This window comes from Tasmannia lanceolata, unplaced genomic scaffold, assembly GCF_043159265.1.
Source record: "Tasmannia lanceolata isolate RefF3 unplaced genomic scaffold, GAP_Taslan_0.1 ptg000006l, whole genome shotgun sequence".
NCBI lineage: Eukaryota > Viridiplantae > Streptophyta > Magnoliopsida > Canellales > Winteraceae > Tasmannia > Tasmannia lanceolata.
Window position 1 is genome coordinate 27,344,316 of NW_027518683.1, and position 20,085 is coordinate 27,364,400.

At 36.9% G+C, this 20,085-nt stretch overlaps 1 protein-coding gene and 1 pseudogene across 2 annotated transcripts in view; both read right to left on the minus strand.

Annotated features, from left to right (window-relative positions):
• Positions 1–870: 870 nt before the first annotated feature.
• Positions 871–20,085, minus strand: part of LOC143880184 (receptor kinase-like protein Xa21) — a gene marked incomplete at its 3' end in the record, with an annotated part of 34,719 nt that continues 15,504 nt past the window's right edge. The window contains exon 2 of the mRNA XM_077382976.1: positions 871–1,100. Coding sequence (XP_077239091.1) covers positions 871–1,100 — 230 coding nt within the window. The remainder of the gene's footprint in view (positions 1,101–20,085) is intronic.
• LOC143880185 (putative LRR receptor-like serine/threonine-protein kinase At3g47570) overlaps positions 9,839–20,085 on the minus strand; it is a 30,795-nt pseudogene continuing 20,548 nt past the window's right edge. The window contains exons 2-4 of the transcript XR_013251538.1: positions 12,313–12,964; positions 10,470–10,575; positions 9,839–10,329 (exon numbers count right to left, since the gene is read on the minus strand). The product of XR_013251538.1 is annotated as a putative LRR receptor-like serine/threonine-protein kinase At3g47570 (transcript). The remainder of the gene's footprint in view (positions 10,330–10,469; positions 10,576–12,312; positions 12,965–20,085) is intronic.

Genomic DNA, 20,085 nt, shown 5'->3' on the forward strand with positions numbered 1-20,085 from the left:
TGAAATGAATGCTGGAATCAAATGAATTGAAATGAATGCAGGAAGAAAGGCAAAGGTAAGTAATTGCATACATGTTGCATACATGGGGGAGAGTGAAGGGGAACATAAGGGTGTGGTGGAATCATCCTGGGACCTAAGGTCCAAAGGCCAACGCGAGAAGCGTGTACTGCCTTTCGTTGGCAAACCAACCAAAAAGGGAAAGTATCCCCGAGGGATAGTATCCCCGGCTCGGCAAATGCGAGACCGTAATCCAAGTCCATAACGTCACTACCTTCAGACAGGGGTAGTGGTTAGCCGTGCGGCAAGGACACCGGCAGAAAAAAAATAAAAGAAAATGAAAAAGTCAGAAAAGAACTGACAGAAAAATAAATGGGGGAAAAGCCGGATGTACCTGGGGAATGTGCTGTCTCATTTTATAAAATTGTTGCATACATGCATACATAGCATACATTGAAATTATTTGTCACTCCTTTGATTTATATTGCCATGGGCATTGTAATCTTTATTATATTGCTTCTAGACATTATTGAAGATGTGGATTATATTGTATGAACTGTTATTATTGTCTCTTTTACTCTGCTCGGTCTTTGGATGACCCTGCTTTGACGTTGATTCCTCCACCACAGGGGTTGAGGCATTAGATGGCGGAGCATTTGCAAATGAAGGAACCATGGGATAAGGGACTGTGTGATCAGAGAGTTCGTTCCTGGAGTCCTTGCATTTTGACGTCTTACGTCATGTATCATTTTTAAGTTGTAATAAGATTCTATCGGGATCGTCGTTGATGCTTGTATAAAAAAAAAAAATATTTCCATGATTTTTACTTTCTTTTGCTCGTAGCGACACGACGGAAATCGGGTCGTTACATTTCTTAACTCGGTCATTGTTGGTAGCACTGACTTCTTCATCTTCTAAAAGAAGTAATGGATCTATATTACCCATCACTTGTTCAGGAAAAGCCAACTCAACAAATTTTCGAAGGCTTAAGCCATCCTTAAACGTGTCACCCGTGGGGCTCTTTCCAGTGAATATCTCCAATAGAAGAATGCCATAACTATACACATCTCTGGCCATGGAGACATTGCCACCAGTCCCATATTCTGCAATTTTACACATATCTTATGCTTTTTTATGACAAAGGAAGCAAGAAGCTAATAGAAACTAAAAGAAAATAGTAGACCTGATTATGAGAAAAAAGGATAATTTTTTTTTTCAAAGCAATGAGATACAATAGAATGGCCTCTTCACATTAGAACCCTTAGTATCAAAGGAGTTAAAAGAAATACATGGCTTAACCAATCACAAACTATAGGCTAAAGGGGACTATTGACTTACCTCAATGAAAGAAATGGTAATATTTATTTCCAATCAATGAGTAGATGGCCAAAGTTAAATGTCGTTCGAGTACAATTTACTACATGTAAAACTCAATTCAAGAAAAATATTCTAATCATAGCATTATTATAGAAAGAGGATTGCTATCAAAACAAAAATCCATTTTGAAAAATGCAATAGATCCTATATCGTGACACTTGTACACACAAGACAACAAATAAGCTAGCTTCTTGTAGTGAAGAGTGCTTGAATCCCCACGAATGCAAAAAATACTGTGAAAATGAACAAGTCGTAGGTCATTATCACTCACGTCTTTATTTTGTGAAAGGAATTCCATTATAGAAGTGTTTTCCTTATAGAAATTTCAAGCATTTAACTTGTTATTGCCAAGAATTTCTTCCAGTGAGCATTTTGTACGAAATCTATCCTAGCATGCATTGAGAAAGTGTTTCTAATGTAAAGCGAGCAAGAAAGATATGTGTAGTCAATCATCATGTAAGTAAAAACAATGAGAAAGTGGATAAGCCCTCTCATATTTCTTAGGGGAAATTATAGATAGACCCCCTGTGGTTTGGCCATTTTCCGCTTTAAACCCTGTGGTTTGGAAATTACCAAAGACACCCCGTCAACTTCCTAATATTTTTAAGTAGACCCCCTCCATTGACGGTCACTTAGTTTAACCTGACGGAATGACTAAAACTAACCATGGTTAATATTTTGAGGACAAAGATACACTTTATCACTCGTTTTAAGCCATTTGCAATGGGATTAGGGTTACGCAATTTCCCATCGCCCCATCCCCGCCACGTCCGGCCACCGCCGCCGTCGCCATCTCCGGCCACCGCCGTCACCTCCACCACAGCCAATGAAACCCCGCCCCATTGCTACATCAAACCCACATTTCAAGAAAAAAAAACATCGATAAAAACAAAGAGAATCCCTAAAATATTAGGGTTTATGTGCAAATCATGATAATGATGTGAATGAAGACAAATAAAACTCCTAAATCAGGGGTTTTTGTTGATAAATAAACAAGGGTTTGAATCAAACCCTAATTTTCAGTTTTAAAGTATGAAAACCCTAATTTTAGTTGGGGAAGACGAGGGCATAACAGTCATTCCCCCCTTCCGTCCACTATGTCACGTTAAAAAAACCCACGGAAAGTTGAGGGGGTGTCATTGGTAACTTCCAAACCACAGGGTTTAAAGTGGAAATGGCCAAACCACAGGGGGTGTATATGTAATTTTCCCTATTTCTTATATGGATGGCCCACAACCCAAGTGCCCTATACTCATAGGAAAAATTATCATAAACAAAAGAACAGTAATTTATGAATATCTATAAAAATCACCAATCGATTGTCTAAACATAATTTAAAGAATTATTTTACCCATTTTACATTCTATGTACGTAAGCAACATCAAAAACCCAAAATATAGAAACAAATAAAGATTGAACGATAGATAAGCATTTGGAAATGTTACCATTGTTTTGGTAATGTTGTCAACTCCCATTTACATTTGAACCTTTGTGGTGAATGGGTCCATTATACATTTGAACATTTAAATCCATTGTAATCCACGTATATTATTTTCTCATAGTGGAAGATCATGTTATGGAAGATCATGTTCTCGCCCGTGGATGTAGGCATCTTGGCCGAACCCCGTAACATCTCGAGGTTCATCTTGTGCCTTGCTTTCGTATTTTACTTTTTCGTTTATTTGTGCAAGATTGGATTGGATTTGCCCGGCGGATTTTCGGATTTTCTCAACAGTAAAAGCATATATTCTTTTCATGAATCATTTTTGCGCATAACATGTCTCACTCTCTTCTATATAGATACATAAATACATGATTAGAAAATAGTATTTACAAAAAATAAATGGGCCTGGAATTCCACTGGAACCTTGGCATATCCATTGAATCCACATGGAATTATTTAATTTTCATGTGCATTTTGATCAAAAAACATCTGGTGGCAGCAGACACAATATTAGGGCCTACTATTCTAGACCAGATCTTAGTGGAAGACAACTCCCTTGATGCTATTTGTCAGCTCAAGGGTACTAGTACGCAACCTTGGCGGTTTACGCATTGGAAGGATGAGATTAAGTACCGTATTACTGGATCATCGATTTCATTTCACCATTTTAGAAGATCACAACACTAACTAAATTGATATTTATGGAGGAAATAATGTGCCTGGTGAACTGAGATTCACGCACAATCCACTATATTAGCAGAAAATCAGCATTAGATCCCAAGACTAACTAGATTGATATTTATGGAGGAATAACGTGTCTGATGAACTTAGACTAGCTGACAATTAGGTCCGCCATAAAATCCCAATTTCACTAAACGAGCTTGATGTTTATGGAGGAAAATAAATGCTTGCAAATAAAAAAAATTAATAGATATCCGTACCTTGTCGAATCACAGAAATATAAACTCACCAAATAAACATGACATTGAAGAAAGCGAAAGCTGGCGCCGATGCTGAAATTCCGAGAAGTCGCCGGAAACATCTTCCAAAACCCGCCGCAGCAACAAAAAGTAGAGCTGCAAAAACCAGCACGGAAATATCAAAATCAGAATAGAACATGCGTTCTTTGAAGGTGGAGCTTTGAGAGAGAGAGAGAGAGAGAGAGAGAGAGAGAGGAACCTGAAATTACAAGCATAGAAAGAAGAGAAGAGGAAGGGAAGAAGAAGGGAACCATGGCAAGGGAGAATTGGGAGAGGCAGACGAAAATGAAAGAGATAAGAGAGGTGATACGTGATTACGTGCCTAGATGGGCCTCACGTAGGCTGGAATAAATTAATTAGATATTTTAGTGAATAATATCAGATATATTTAGTAGTTATTTTAGATTAGAATTCCTACTTAGATTAGGATATCTTTATTTGGCTATTTCTATTATTATCATAAGATCTTTCTAGATCTTTCTATGTTTATCATTTTCTATGTTTATTTGTAAGTGCTTTATATAAGCACATGCTACTGTTAATGAAAGGAAGAATAAATCTTATTAGAAATTGTGTCTTTTTGCACAAAGGAGGATTGATCCTTCCCTCAAAGTGGATCAAGAGGCCGATCTTCCCTCTAAGGAGATCAATAACGTTACGAACCAAATCGGGTTCGTAACAATTGGTATTAGAGCGGTAGATCCTTCGTCATGGCCGCGTCTTTGGAGCTTTGGAAATCCATAGGTGAAGATCTGCAGGAGATTAAAGCACTGGTTTCGAAGATGATGGAAGGACAACAACAATTAGTAGAAGGCTTTAAAAAATCAACATAATGATCGAGAAGCCTTGCACAATGAAAAAGAGATAGCGAAATGGAAAAAGAAGGGAAAAGAAGAAAGGAGAAAGAAAGCAAATAGAAAAAAAGAAAAATGCAAAAAAGAAGCGTTGTCAATCTCGACAAAGTCGTTGGCCAAAAATTCATCATTCGTTTCAGCCAGCACGCCATCAGGAAGATCCTCATCCGCGACCATTCGTGCGTCAAAATCCCAATTGTTCCAAACAAGCACGACGATGGAGCTTTAATGAAAAACACGATCAGATCGATATGAAAATGGAGTTGTCTCAACCATTGATGACGACATACCGCAAGATAAAGAAAAGAAGGAAAGGGGGGAGTCAGAAGAAGGCTTTAGGGAAATGCTCAAGATCGGATTTCTCACTAGTTGGGCCGCAACCTCCAACCTTGAGGACAAGGTTGATTCCAAGAGGGGTGGAATGATACATGATTACGTGCCTAGATGGGTCCCACGTAGGCTGGAATAAATTTATTAGATATTTTAGTGAATAATATCATATATATTTAGTAGTTATTTTAGATTAGGATTCCTACTTAGATTAGGGTATCTTTATTTGGCTATTTCTATTATTATCACTATGTTTATCGTTTTCTATGTTTAGTTGTAAGTGCTTTATATAAACACATACTACTATTAATGAAAGGAAGAAGAAATCTTATTAGAAATTGTGTCTTTTTGCGCAAAGGAGGATTGATCCTTCCCTCGAAGTGGATCAAGAGGCCGATCTTCCCTCTAAGAATATCAATCACGTTATGAACCAAATCGGGTTCGTAACAAGAGGGAAAGAGGAATAGAGGAGGAGATTTCAAATGCCTCATAAACCCTAACCCTAGCATTTCGAACATCCAAACTCAAATATATGGAAAAAAGTGGGAAGTAGGGCGAAGGCCTTCCTCGGGTTGAACCGTTGGAAGCGAGATACAAGAATTGGAGCCTAAAAAAAGCGAAGGGCGATGATATTTTTGCCCCACTGCAGTACGCATTCGTCCACTGTTAAGGCATGTCAATAACTTGAGGAATGATTGATGCAAGGGCCCTCTTTATGCAAGGGCTAAAGAAGGGCCCTTGGATAGATCCACATCATTAAGTGTAACTGAATTCAGTTTCTCAACCGACTTTAAAAACGATGTGGATCTATTCAAGGGCACTTCTCCGACCCTTGCATAAAGAGGGCTCTTGCATCTATCATTCTAGAAATGCTCTCTCCAATCTATATTCATCTTTGTACTACCAGAGTGAATTGAATAGCCTGAGCTATGAGCTTCTCCGAAAATTTCACCTTTTAGATTTGCATTGTCAGGTACACACAATCAACTCCCAAACCTTAGAAATCTATCCTCATGAATTCTAATGTCTGGTTGCTTCCACTGTCAACACCTACTCTAATTTTCTATAACTGTTGATTTGCACTCTAGGCTGCCTTCATACTCTCTATCAAGGTAGGTTGAACCCTTAGGTTCGCTATCTGAGCTACTAATACATGTTTTACCACCAAGACGTCCAGTTTTCTTAAATCTTCCATATTAGGCTTTTTGTTTGTGACTAGTAAAAAGGCACATGCACCGCACATGCGACGTCTTGATGAACTATATGCATAAAAGAATAGCAATTTAGGAAGTCAAAAGGTCCTAAAATCCTAATTTCTTTATAACAAAGAGGGCCTAAATCAGACCAAGACCCTATATTAAAATTTTAAAATACCTAAAAATCCTATCTTTCTCTCAAAAAAGGTGAGCAGAGTAAAAGCCCAAAAAGATAAAAGATGAAACGTTTGGAATACCAAAAAGGACGTTGGAATGGGGAACGTCCAATATAAGAAGGAAATCAATCGGCAAAAATCAAGGAAAAACTTATATTCGATGCCAATCAGAGAGAGGGAGAGAGAGTAGATAATGAATATTTAGTAATAAATGAGAGATTTACATTTTTCTTAGAATAGCAATAAATATTTGGTAATTTGTTGGTCCTCATCATTCATTTTTTCATTATTTTACTATTTTCTTCAGCGGGAACCCCCCCCCCCCCCCCCCGGTATTTAATGCATCTCAGACCCATTTGCGTTTGGCGCACTGCACGAGGTTTCGTTGGGCTCATCTGAATGTGTATTTGAACCGACAAAAGTTTGGGTTCATTTGGATCCTGGCCGTCGGAAATAACTGCAGACGAAAGGATGCTTGACACATCATAAATAAACTTTTCCGAACGGTGGCGCCTTTGTTGACAGTTGGTTTGGTTTGGATTCGAAATTTCCTTTGAACCCAGAGTCTCTTAAGTTCGTTCAAATCTTGGCCGTCGCCAATATGCACAGACGGTCGGATTCATGACACATGGACATCTACATGGAACGGTGGTGTCCTTTTCTAATACCGCCATATCTTTACTTCATTTCTACTGTCTGTTAAACCCTGCCTTCAATTTCCGGTGTCGTTATGTCCCTAAATACAGAGACAATGTCTCAACTCTTACATAGTGATGAACAAACCATTTTGGTGAGGTCTCCAGAGCCTTTACGCCAGCCTACATACTATTCATGCTGGCATACCTAATATTAACGTTCGTGTACCCATTATTTACGCCGGCGTATCTAAATTAATGTCGGCGCAATACAAGAAACGCCAGCATACCATATATATTACGGTGGCATACCCAATCTTAACGCTGGCTTACCATTTAGTTCGGCGGTGTAAGTGAAATTTACCCAGTTAATCACTTTCTTCTTATTTCTATCTACCTTTATCCAGGTATTGAATCTGGTTTAGTTTTTTTACCTAAGAAATTATCCAGAGAATCAATTTGGAACGTAGTGGAGTTTACCCAGAAAAACTTGTTGTGAGAGAGATACTTGATCTGTGATGTAACCAGAACTTAATATCAAATGGGTTGGGCCTTGACCACATGAAAAGAACAAAGAAGAATGGTATTGATTAATCAATTTTCTATACACGGGTTTGAACAATCAGTCAAGCAAAAGTGGGGCCACATGTGCCATGTGTAGGCCAACCCAAAGAAAGAGGGGCCACACGTACAGGGAGGTTTGAACTCAGGACCGCTGGTTCTGTTACCATGTGAAACTATCAGTAACTTCAAAAGTTTAAGCTGTTGGAGACGGTGTTATTTAATCTTTTTTATACTTTAGCAATGTCCTACCTTCAATAAAAGCCTCGAATTCAATGAAATTCCAATCTTACCGGGTCACCATTCTTTATGGAGCTCAGGAAGGCAGGCTTTCAGTGTGTATATTATGTGGACTTGCTTTCCTTAAGCTACATCGTTTGTTTTTATGAATCATGATTCACGGTTTTAGATTCTTATGTATGTATCCGTGCATCACATTCCTATTGTTATCAAATCCACCATGGGGGTGAAGTGACGGGACTAACTAAAATAGGAATGTACTCATGAATTTTCTAACATAAATTATATTTTGGTTGTAATTTTCATGGAATGATTGAACATCGATTGAGTGCCCATGCACAACAAGTACACGTTAAGGAAGCTTGCTAATGGACTTGAATTCTTCTTGTCAATCGAAACTTTTGACTCAAAGTTTAGATCTGTCTTAAGTTGTGAATGTATGATTATTGCCTGCTTCTTCTCCTTTCCAAATGCTATATTTGTTCTTTTTCACGCATGAAAATAACATAGGAGGAACATGAAACTTGCTACAAGATTCTTCTAGTTTCCAAATTCCTATTGATAATCAAATCTTTTTTGCAAATCAATGGCTGCACATCATAGAATGCGTTAGGCTTGTGAGTGTGATATGGTTGGTTTAGACTTAGTTATGTAGTTCAAAATAATTTTATTGTAGTCTTACAATAAAGTTACACCATTGAAGGGGGTAGCTTGTATTATAACTATGGCGAATGACATAGATTACAGGTTGTTCCCACTGTCTGATTTTTTTTTAAAAAAAAATTGATACCATGTGAAACAACCAATTACTCCAAAATCATAAGCAGTTTAGAGATGGTGTTATTTAATCATTTATACTTCAAAATTCTGGCCCCTCTTTTTTGGGTTTGGCCTACACATGGATTTTTAATATCAGGGAGTTGTTGGATTTTGAGCCTGGGACCTGCTGTGAGGCAATAGCTCTGATACCATGTGAAAAACCAATTACTCCAAAAGCTTACGCTGTTAGAGATGGTATTATTTAATCGTTTATGCTTTAACAATTTTAGTAAAAAGTGGTTTATAGAAATCAAAATTGTCGTTATATGTTTATTTAAAAAATATTTTTACTTTTACTGATGGTCATAACCCTCGGTAGAGATAAATAATTAAATAAGTAGTTATGACCTCCACTAATAATAATTTTAGCGGCGGTCATAATCACCAGTAAAAGGCAAATTTTTATCGCTAATAATTTTAGCGGTGGTCATTACCGCCATACAATATATCCACCGATAAACGATTTACCGACAATACATAAAGACGCTGATTTTTTATTGCCTATAATCTGATGTAGATGAAACTCAAATTAAGAATGTAGTTGAAAAACATTGAGCAAAGCACCATTTTGAGATTGAACACATGGTGTATTTCTAATTTCCACCATACTTACAGACCTATGTTAACGGGGCATTGAAGCTATCTCGACAAATCAATGGTCCCTATAATGTGATAGAGAAGACCATTTAACTACCAAAAAAAATGAGAAGATCTGATTAAGTTTAATTGGTTGAAGATATATTTACTATTTTCAACGTTGAAATTGGTACAATATGTCACTGTTCCATTGGATTTTCCAATTATGTTTAAGACTGGAGCATTTTGGACCAATCTCTTAGCCTTCCTAGATAAACAAACCGTGAAGAGGAATTGCTCTGTGTGCATGTGGGGGATCCCTGAACTATAATTACAATCAATTCCTTTCCATGAGCTTAGTGAAAGATAAAATTCGTTGCTCGCAGAGTAGTAATCTTGGAAATTGGGACACTTTTATGCTTAATTTTACTTATCACCCTGTATTAGCTAAGTTAAGATGGAAAGCACCTTCTATGTCATTTGTTGAGGTGGATGAGGGTTGGCTATCTTGGAGGTCCAAGGACGGATGACATGCAGGAGGCCTAACACACAGAGGAAGCTAGAGATATAACAATGGGTTCATGAACAGAGGAGACTCGCATCTAGAGGAGTCGACACCAAGAATGAGCCTTTTTTTTAGCCTGAAATTTATCTAGGAACAAGGGCAACACCTTAAATTTTATTAATAAGAATAAAAGATACAAGAGGAGGTCATAAATCCTTGCCTCAAACCGATCATAATACAAGGAAAGTAATGGTAAAACTACGTATATAAGGGTACATAGATGGTCGCATCTATCAGCTCCTCTGGAATTGTTTGGTAGGTTGTCTCAAGCCCAAAAGACCGAATTTATGCTGGTGTCACAAACATAATTTGCCAAGAATGAGTTTGGCATGTTATTAGGAAACAAAGATATAGATATTAGAAAAAAACATTTTCATCAAGTTTCTTAGTAGTTACTGAGGTGAGATGAACCTTCACCCAATCGTAAGGCCCTATTTTGTCTCTCTCTGTGGATCCCAACACCAAGATATCGTTGTCTGATCACATTCATTTCCTTTGCAACATCTCCGCCTCCATTCGTTCTCTTGGCGATTCTGCAGAACATACAATTCCAATCCTCACTAGTGACACCAAGCACTCCTGCAATCGACGTTTCTCATCTCTGTCATTCCCAATATTATTGGTAGCTTTGACTTCTTCATCTTCTAAAAGAAGTAATGGATCTATAATATCCATCAGGAAAAACCAACTCGACAAATTTTCGAAGGGTTAGGCCATACTTAAACATGTCACTCGTGGGGCTCTTTCCAGTGAATATCTCTAATAGAAGAATCCCATAACTATACACATCTCCGGCTATGGAGACATGGCCACCGGTTCCATATTCTGCAATTTTAAACATATGTTGTACTTTTTTATGACAAAGTATGCTAATTAGAAAATTAAAAAATAAGAAATCTGATTATGTGAACAAAATGGAAAAAATTTTCTCAAAGCAGTGAGAGACAATAGAATGACCTCTTCACATTAGAACGCTTAGCATCAAAGGACTTTAGTATTAAAAGAAATACATTGCATAAGGCATCACAAACTATGGGCTAAACGGGAATAAGGACTTACCTCAATGAAAGAAAAGGTAATATTTGTTTCCAATTACTGAGTAGATGGCCAGCATGAAGAGTACAATTTCATACATGTTAAAAATCAATACAAGAAAAAACATTTTAATCATAGCATTATAATAGAAAGGGGACTACTATCAAAACGGAAATCGGTTTTGAAAAAAAAAAGCAAGAGATCCTATACCATGAAACATGTACATGCAAGAAAACAAATAAGTTTCTTGTAGTGGAGTGCTCGAATTCCCATGAATGCTAAAAAATACTGTCAAAATGAACAAATTGTCGGTCATTTTCACTCCCGTTTTATTTTCATAATGGAATTCCATTTTATAAGTGTTTTCCTAATAGAAATTTCAAACATTTAACTTATTATTGTAAAGAATTTATTCTAGTCAACATTTTTTAACACATCTAATCTTGGTCTGCATTGAAAAGTGATTCTAATGGAGAGAGAGAGAGAGAGAGAGAGAGAGAGAGAGAGAGAGAGAGATGTGTAGTCAATGGTCGTGGAAGTAAACAATGAGAAAGTGGATAACACCTCTCATATTTCTTATATTGATGGCTCACAATCCAAAAGCCTTATATTCTTAGGGAAAATTATCATAAATCTTAAAAGGCACTAATTTATGAACAGTTTTAAAAATACCAATCGATTATCTAAAAATAATTTAAAGATATTTTACCCGTTATACCTTCTACTTAATGAAGCAGCGTCAAAGACAAATATAGGAACAAATAAAGATTGAACAATAGAAAGCATACGGCAATGTTATTATTGTTTTTGTAGCAATGTGAAGGCCCTTTTACATGTGAACCTTTGTGGAAAATGGATCCATCATATCAATATATTGATCTGGCAATTTTTATTTATTTATTTTTGTTTTTGAGAAACTTTAGTTAATAAATGTTTTGGTTATTTGAACATTTTGTTTTTTTATGTTTAGAATTTCCCAATTCTTTTGATAAAACTTAATTTATTTTATTTTATTTTGAGTAATTATCTGGTAGGATTTTCCTCAATCCCAGCCATCGTTTTGATGCACAGGTACCACAAGAGTAACTCATTGTTCATGTGACTTGCTGGTCTTAGATGCATGTCTACATTTCACGGGTGGATGGAATACTTATATTTTAGATATTTGGAATTATGTTCACTTTGACGAAAAAAGGACAGCTAGTTATAAACTTACTATTTTGGTTGAGAGTTTCTGATTAAGGGCCTCTTTGGATACCACAAAAATTGCGCGTTATATGCAAATAAGAGTGCTTAAAGTTATCTTATTTGTAAATGCGACATTAAGTTCACTTTGGAAGCCATAACTAAGGGAGATATAATACTCTTTATAATCATTTACATACATGATTATATGCAAATGGTTTTTAGCGGTATCGAAAGAGTCCCTTAGGCATTCTCGTGCTACATAAGCGATTTTAAATTGCAAATATTCCGTAAAGCTCACCAAATAAGAAAAAAAATGAAGAAAGGTAATGAAGTTTTTACCTGGAGCAATGTACCCAATAGTTCCCTTCAACCGAATCTTGCTGCTTCGATCTTCAGAGTTGCCAATAATTCTTGGAAGGAACCTGGCTAACCCAAAATCTCCCAAGTGAGCATTCATGTCTTCATCAAGAAGAATGTTACTTGGCTTTATATCACAATGAGTGATTGGTATATCGCAATGGTGGTGAAGATATTCCAGTGCTGAAGCTATGTCAATTGTAATGTTTAGCCTCTTAGAGAAGTTAAGACTTCTCAATTGATGGTTCCCATCTTCTTTTGGGTGCAGCCACTTTTCTAGAATCTAGACTACCATTTGGCATGAACTCAAACACGATAGCTTTGAAATCATTATCTTCAAAATCTCGAGCAAGAAGTTAAGATCTTAATAAGATTTCGATGGCGAATGTTTCTCAGTGCTTCTCATTCATCCATGAAACTCTTTGAAGCTCCACGTAATTGAAGGTTGAGTACCTTCACAGCAACAACATTTTCATCTCGCCCAAGAATTCCCTTATACACCGATCCGTAACTTCCCACGCCTATCAAATTGGCCGAAGAGAACCCATATGTTGCTTTAAAGAGATCTAAGTAAGAAACCTGTAAATATTGACCCTCCATTGAAGAAGTGGAAGAGGGTTTCCTCCTTGACTTTCTTGTCCAGCAGAGAGCAACAATGACACATAGTAAGCAAACCAAACATAAAACCGAACTTATGATTAGGATGATTACTCTGGAAACAAAAGATTTGCCTCGTTTCTCATTAGCCAGGTTGGGGCATGCAGGCAACTTCAATTCTGGGATGCCACCACAAAGATTGTGGTTTCCGATGACTGAAATTGCAGTTGCATTTCTAAAGATCCCTTGGTTTGGTACTTCACCCTCGAGGGTATTAAAAGACAAGTTTATATATTGCAAAAATTGAAACCCATCAAGATACTTTGGAATATTTCCAGAGAAATTATTGGATGAAAGATCAAGCACTTCAATCGCAGTTAAAGCATTCAAAAAGGGATGAATGTTTCCTTGAAAGGAGTTACCCTCCATAAAAAGATTAATTAAGCTCTTACAAGCAAGAGTATTTGGGATCTCATCCGACAGTTTGTTCCAAGAAATATCCAACAGCCCTAGATTCTTCAAGCTACCGACTTCCAATGGGAGGGAGCTAGTAAAAAAATTTTGAGACAAGTTAACTTCTATTGATAGAGAGGAAATGTTGATAAGTTGTTTTGGTATGGTACCATGAAGATTATTTTGACCCATTGACAGTATTTGTAGACTTTGACAGTTTCCAATAGTTGAGGGTATGATTCCTTGTAGGTTGTTTTCTTCTAGAAAGAGTTTGTTATACCCAGTAATGTTGCCTATGGAGGTGGAATTTGCCCTGATAAACTATTTGCTGACAAATCCAATCCTTGAAGGCTTCGAAGCTTCCCAATTGAAGTGGGAATAATACCAGTGAGGAAGGTTTCACGGATAGATAAAACCTGTAAGTTGAAGAGATTCCCAATCTGACTATGGATGCTGCCAGAAATTTGGTTTGTGCCTATGTTATCCAAAGCATGTCAGTCGAGAGATTGACTATGGAACTAGGAAAGGTACTCCTAAAATTGTTTTTGTGTAGCAACAACATGTTTAGATGATTACAGTTGGTCAAAGAAGAGATAAAACTCAAGTCATCATATTTGCCAGTTCCAAGATGATTACCCCACAACGAGAGATAGGTCAGATTCTTTAGGCTTCCAAGATTTTCAGACACTTGTCCATGGAAGTAGTTATGTGATAATTCAAGCACTTCAAGAAACTAATAGGAGTTTTGAGAAAAGTTGTGTAGGTCATCTAATTAGCTGACATAACTCATGTAAAATGCTCAATAAGAAAGAAATAGGCTTTCAGAATCTTCAGATGTCTTATATCAGTGGTATCATATGGATGTTAGGGGTATCTGGTACAAAACAACCACAGAAGAAGGCTTTAGTCCTTGACCCATATTCGCAACACAAGCTAGCTGTCCTCATCGAACCTTTATTAAACTAATCAGAAATCCAAGATCTAGCTTTGCTACTAAAAAGCTGTAAAATAGTATGACCAACCATAAAGGCAACTCTTGAATTTGGTTGCAATGGAATGATGATCTACAGATGTCTCTTCTTTTCATTTGCAATATGCCAAACAAGTTTTCTGCACCTTGTCATACACAAGGCGCTCTGTGGTGGGTGCCAGTTGCTTAGGTGGTAGATTTACTCAATGCAATAACTAAGTCAATGGTGCTTGCATTTGGGCCAGATTGGATAGTGTTTTAAGGACTAATGAGTTGCCTTGGAGTGTTGTCAATAGATAGGAATTTCACAGGTCAATCCATTCTAGTACATCACCACATATGGCCAAAAGCTTGAGGATGAATCATTCAAAGGTCAAAGGAGCTGGAACATTCTTGGATCATCATGCTTTGGTAGTACAATCAAGGTGGAGCTCAAATTCAAACATCCCAAGCAAAGTGGACGTGCAAAGGAAGATCATTGAAGGCCAAGACCAAGAGAAGTGTCATTTTTAACTTAGAATGTACATCCTTCTCTTTTGGTTCTTTCAAGTCAAGGCATACTTATAATAGACCAAAAACCAAGTGGATCCAAAGCCCAAGTGCCAAAGTGAGCTCCAAAATGAAATAGCATCAATTTGGCATTTGCATTGACCATTGAACATAAATCCTATCATAATTAGTCCAAAATATATTTAAATATTTTTGAAAATATTTTTAACAGATAGCTCTCATTCTTCTCATATCCGTAGAGTACAAGAACGTCAAATACAGATAAGAAATGAGAAAGTTATGAATTTTAAAAGCTAAACGAAAAATCAAAGTGTGCAGGAAACTGTACATTCGGGCATCCGAACTCAGGAGCCCGAAGACTTCGTTCGCGCATCTGAAGATGAAGCCCAAAAATGAGCCCGAGAAAGAAAAATCTCAGGGACGCCCGAAGCCAATAATTCAAAATTTTTTATTATATAACGGTCACTTGGTCCGGCACCCGAACTGCTTCCGAAGACTTCTGAGATGACCGTTGTATAGTGAAAAAGTGATAGTTTCTTGGGTAGGCTTAGAAATACTTGGTCCTTTACCCTTGTGGCTTTCTTAATGACTCACTTACCATCATACATCCTTCTCTCTATCGAACAATCACTAGTCCTACATTTTTTTCTTGACTTGAGATGACCGACCTCATAGAGTGTTGTATACGATCATGTAATATAAGGAATGTACATGCATTGCATCCTTCTCTCTATCGAATAAGAACACCTGTCCTAGTTTTTTTTTGGGTAAATCACTGTAACATGCTAAAGAGTTTGAAAATTTATCTGAAAATGCTAGTTGTCTTAAAAACTAGTTTAAATGTCATTTTTGGAGGAAAAACAGAATTCAAGGACGAAAATGCCCTTGCCTTCGACTAATTTTTGCTTCAAGTAATTATTTTGGCTTCGAGTAACCTGTTTTGCCTTCTAGTATCTATTTTGGCTTCAAGTAACTTCTTTTTTAGCTTCGACTAACCTATTTTTGGATTGGCTAACATTTTTTGCTTCGACTAACTTTTTTTGGCTTCAACTAACTCAGTTTTGGCTTCAAGTAACATTTTTAACTTCGACTAACCTATTTTTGGCTTCGAGTAAGGATTTTTGACTTCCACTAACATATTTTTCGCTTCGACTAAGCATTTTTTGTTTGAAGTAACCTATTTTGGCTCTGACTAAGCATTTTTTGGCTTCGACTAACCTTTTTAGCTTTGAGTAATCTATTTTGGATTTGAGTAAACTATTTTTGGCTTTGACTAAGCATTTTTTACTTCGACTAACATATTTTTTATTCGACTAACTTTTTTTGGCTTCGAGTAACTCAATTTTGGCTTCGAGTAACTCATTTTTGGCTTCGACTACCTATTTCGGCTTCAACTAAGCTTTTTTTGGCTTCGACTAGCATATTTTGGCATTAACTAAGTATTTTTGGCTTTGACTAACCTATTGTTGCTTCGACTAAGCATTTTTGGCTTCGACTAAGTTTTTGTTTGCGTTGACTAAGCTATTTTTAGCTTCGACTAATCTATTTTGCTGTTGATTAAGCAATTTTGGCTTCGACTAATCAATTTTGCCTTTGGCTAAAGCTGCTAGTCGGAGCAAAAAATGCTTAGTCGAAGCCAAAAACTGCTTATTCGAAGCCTAAACTAGCTTAGTCGAAGCCAAAATTACTTAGTTGAAGCCAAAAGAGTTTAGTCAAAGCCACAATTGCTAGTCATAATCAAAATAGGCTAGTCGAAACCAAAATTACTTAGACCAGGAAAACAATATCTTATTCAATATAAAATTTCGGCCAAAATTACCTAAATTTCGGTAAAATATTAAATTAATTAAGAAAAAATAGGTTTTTTGGGTGAAATTTCGAAAAAAACCAAAATTTCGACCGATATTCCTAAATTTCGACCGAAATTCTGAAATTTGGGACGAAATAAAATATCGTTTCGAGTTTATGTCATTTTGGTGTCGGTCTCCACCGAAATCTGAAATTTCGGATTTCGGATTTCGGTCAAAATTTAAAACCATGTTCTCATGGCAGGTCCTTTGCTAGGTGGTACTCGCGGTCTCAATATCATTTTCCAAGCCAAAAAATATGTTAGTCGAAGTAAAAAATGCTTAATCGAAGCAAAAAACAGTTTACTCGAATCCAAAATAGGTTACTAGAAGCTAGAAAAAAGTTAGTCGAAGCAAAAATAGGTATTTGAAGCGAAAAATGAGTCATTCAAAGCCAAAATAGGTACTCGAAACAAAAAAAAAAAAAAAAGAATCACACAGCCAAAATGAGTCGAAGCAGGGGCATTTTCATCCTCGAATTCTTCTCTTTTGCAAAAATAACATTCATACGAGTTTTTAAAACAACTAGTTCAGGTAATTTTGACACGTAACAGTGACTTACCCTTTTTTTTTTCTTGTCCTGACTTGACTGACTCAAGTCATAAAGAAGTGAATAAAGAAGGAAATGAGGAAAACTTTGAGTCTTTCTTCCCCTTGTGGAACCGCAGAAGATTATGGCTGACTCAAAAGTCATAAAGAACGAAACGAGAAAAACATAAGTCTAGATTACTTCCCCTTGTGGGACCACAAAAGAGTACAGTAAGAACCCTTGTTTTTTTTGCTCGGTACAGTAAGAACCCTGTTGAGAGTGGTGTAATGCTTTCTATTATAATATTAAAGAGAACAGTTTTCTCTCTCTTGTTTTTGAGTTAGTTGGTTTTTGCTTCTTCGTGCCTTGATCTCGTCTTCAACAAACACTTCTACCATACTTTGAAATTCGGACTTCCACCCACATATCAATTTGTTCTTGAGTTAGAAAAGTATTTTGAAAAAGAAAAACTCAAATGCGTATACAACAAATTAAATTGAGCGATTGTGTGTAACTTATTGGGAGGACATATAAACCCCCTACGCCAAAACAAAAAGTAAGGAATTATTGACAAAGTCCTGAACTTATTTAGTTCTTAAATCTTAAGCAAACCAAGCTTAATCTTGTCAAAAACTCTACCCTAATAAATGTTAATACAATGTTGAAACTAATAAGAGTTTTGTGAAAAATTGTGTGGGTCATCTAATTAGCTGACATAACTCATGTAAAATGCTCAATAAGAAAGAAATATGATTTCACAATACTTCAGATGTCTTATATCAGTGGTATCATATGGAACGTTAGGAGTGTCTGATACCAAACAGCCACAGATGAAGGCTCAAGTCCTTGACCCATATTCTCAACACAAGTTAGCTGTCCTCGTCGAACCTTTCTTAAACTAATCAGAATCAGAAATCTAAGATATAGCTTTGCTACCAAAAAGCTATGAAAAGTATGACCAACCCTAATGGCAACTCTTGAATTTGGTTGCAATGGAATGATGACCTACAGATGTCTCTTCTTTTCATTTGCAATATGCCAAACAAGTGAGTATTCATGTCTTAATCAAGAAGAATGTTACTTGGCTTTATATCACAATGAGTGATTGGTCTATCACAATGATGGTGAAGATATTCCAGTGCTGAAGCTATGTCAATTGTAATGTTTAGCCTTCTAGAGAGTTTAGACTTCTTAATTGATGGTTCCCATCTACTTTTGGGTGTAACCACTTTTCTAGACTACCATTTGGCATGAGCTCAAACACGAGAGCTTTGAAATCATTACCGTCAAAATCAATACTCGAGCAAGAAGTTAAGATCTTAATAAGATTTCGATGGCAAATGTTTCTCAGTGCTTCGCATTCATCCATGAAACTCTTTGAAGCTCCACGTAATTGATGTTTGAGTACCTTCACAGCAACAACATTTTCATCTTGCTCAAGAACTCCCCTATACACCGATCCGTAACTTCCCATGCCTATCAAATTGGCCAAAGAGAACCCATCTGTTGCTTTAAAGAGATCTAAGTAAGAAACCTGTAAATATTGACCCTCCTTTGCAGAAGTGGTAGAGGGTTTCTTCTCTGACTTTCTTGTCCAGTACAGAGTAGCAATGACACATAGTAAGCAAACCAAACATAAAACCGAACTTATGATTGGGATGATTACTCCGGAAACAAAAGATTTGCCTCGTTTCTCATTAGCCATGAAGGGGCATGCCGACAGCTTCAATTCTGGAATGCCACCACAAAGATTGTGGTTTCTGATGACTGAAATAGCACTTGCATTTCTAAAGATCCCTTGTTTTGGTACTTCACCCTCGAGGCTATTAAAAAACAGGTTCATATATTGAAAAAATTGAAACCCCTCAAGATACTTCAGAATATTTCCAGAGAAATTATTGGATGAAAGATCAAGCGCTTCAATGGCTGTTAAAGTAATAAAAAACGGGTGAATGGTTCCTTGAAAGAAGTTACCCTCCATATAAAGATATATTATGCCCTTAGAATTTGAAAGAGTACTAGGGGTCTCTCCCGAGAGTTTGTTCCAAGAAATATCCAATTTAGCTAGATTCTTCAAGCTACCCACTTCCAGCGGGAGGGAGCCAGTCAAAAAATTTTGAGACAAGTTACTGATATTGATAGAGAGGCAATGTTGATAAATTGTTTTGGTATGGTACCATGAAGGTTATTTTGACCAATTGACAGTGATTCTAGACTTTGACAGTTTCCAATAGTTGAAGGTATGATTCCTTCCTGGTAGTTTTCTTGTAGATAGTGTTTGTTTAATCCAGTAACGTTGCCTATGGAGGATGAGATTTGCCCTGATAAACTATTTGCTGACAATTCCAATGCTTGAAGGCTTCGAAGCTTCCCAATTGAAGTGGGAATAATACCAGTGAGGAAGGTTTCACGGATAGATAAAAATTGTAATTTGGACAGATTACCAATCTGACTAGGGATGCTGCCAAAAATTTGGTTTGTGCCTAATGATATCCAAAGCATGTCAATCGAGAGATTGACCATGGAACTAGGAATGCTGCCCCCAAAATTGTTATTGTGTACCCTCAAAGAATTTAGATGACTACAGTTGGTCAAAGAAGAGATAAAACCCAAGTCATCATATCTGCTAGTTCCAAGATGATTACCCCACAACGAGAGCATGAGCAGATACTTTAGGCTTCCAAGATTTTCAGGCACCGGTCCGTGGAAGTAGTTCTTTGGTAATTCAAGCCATTCAAGTTGTGAAGCTTTAGATAATGACATTGGAAAGCGTCCTCTAAATTGGTTGCCTCCTAAAAGTAGAACTTTGAGATTAGGAAGAGAGAGCCCTATGTCAGGTGGAATGCTCC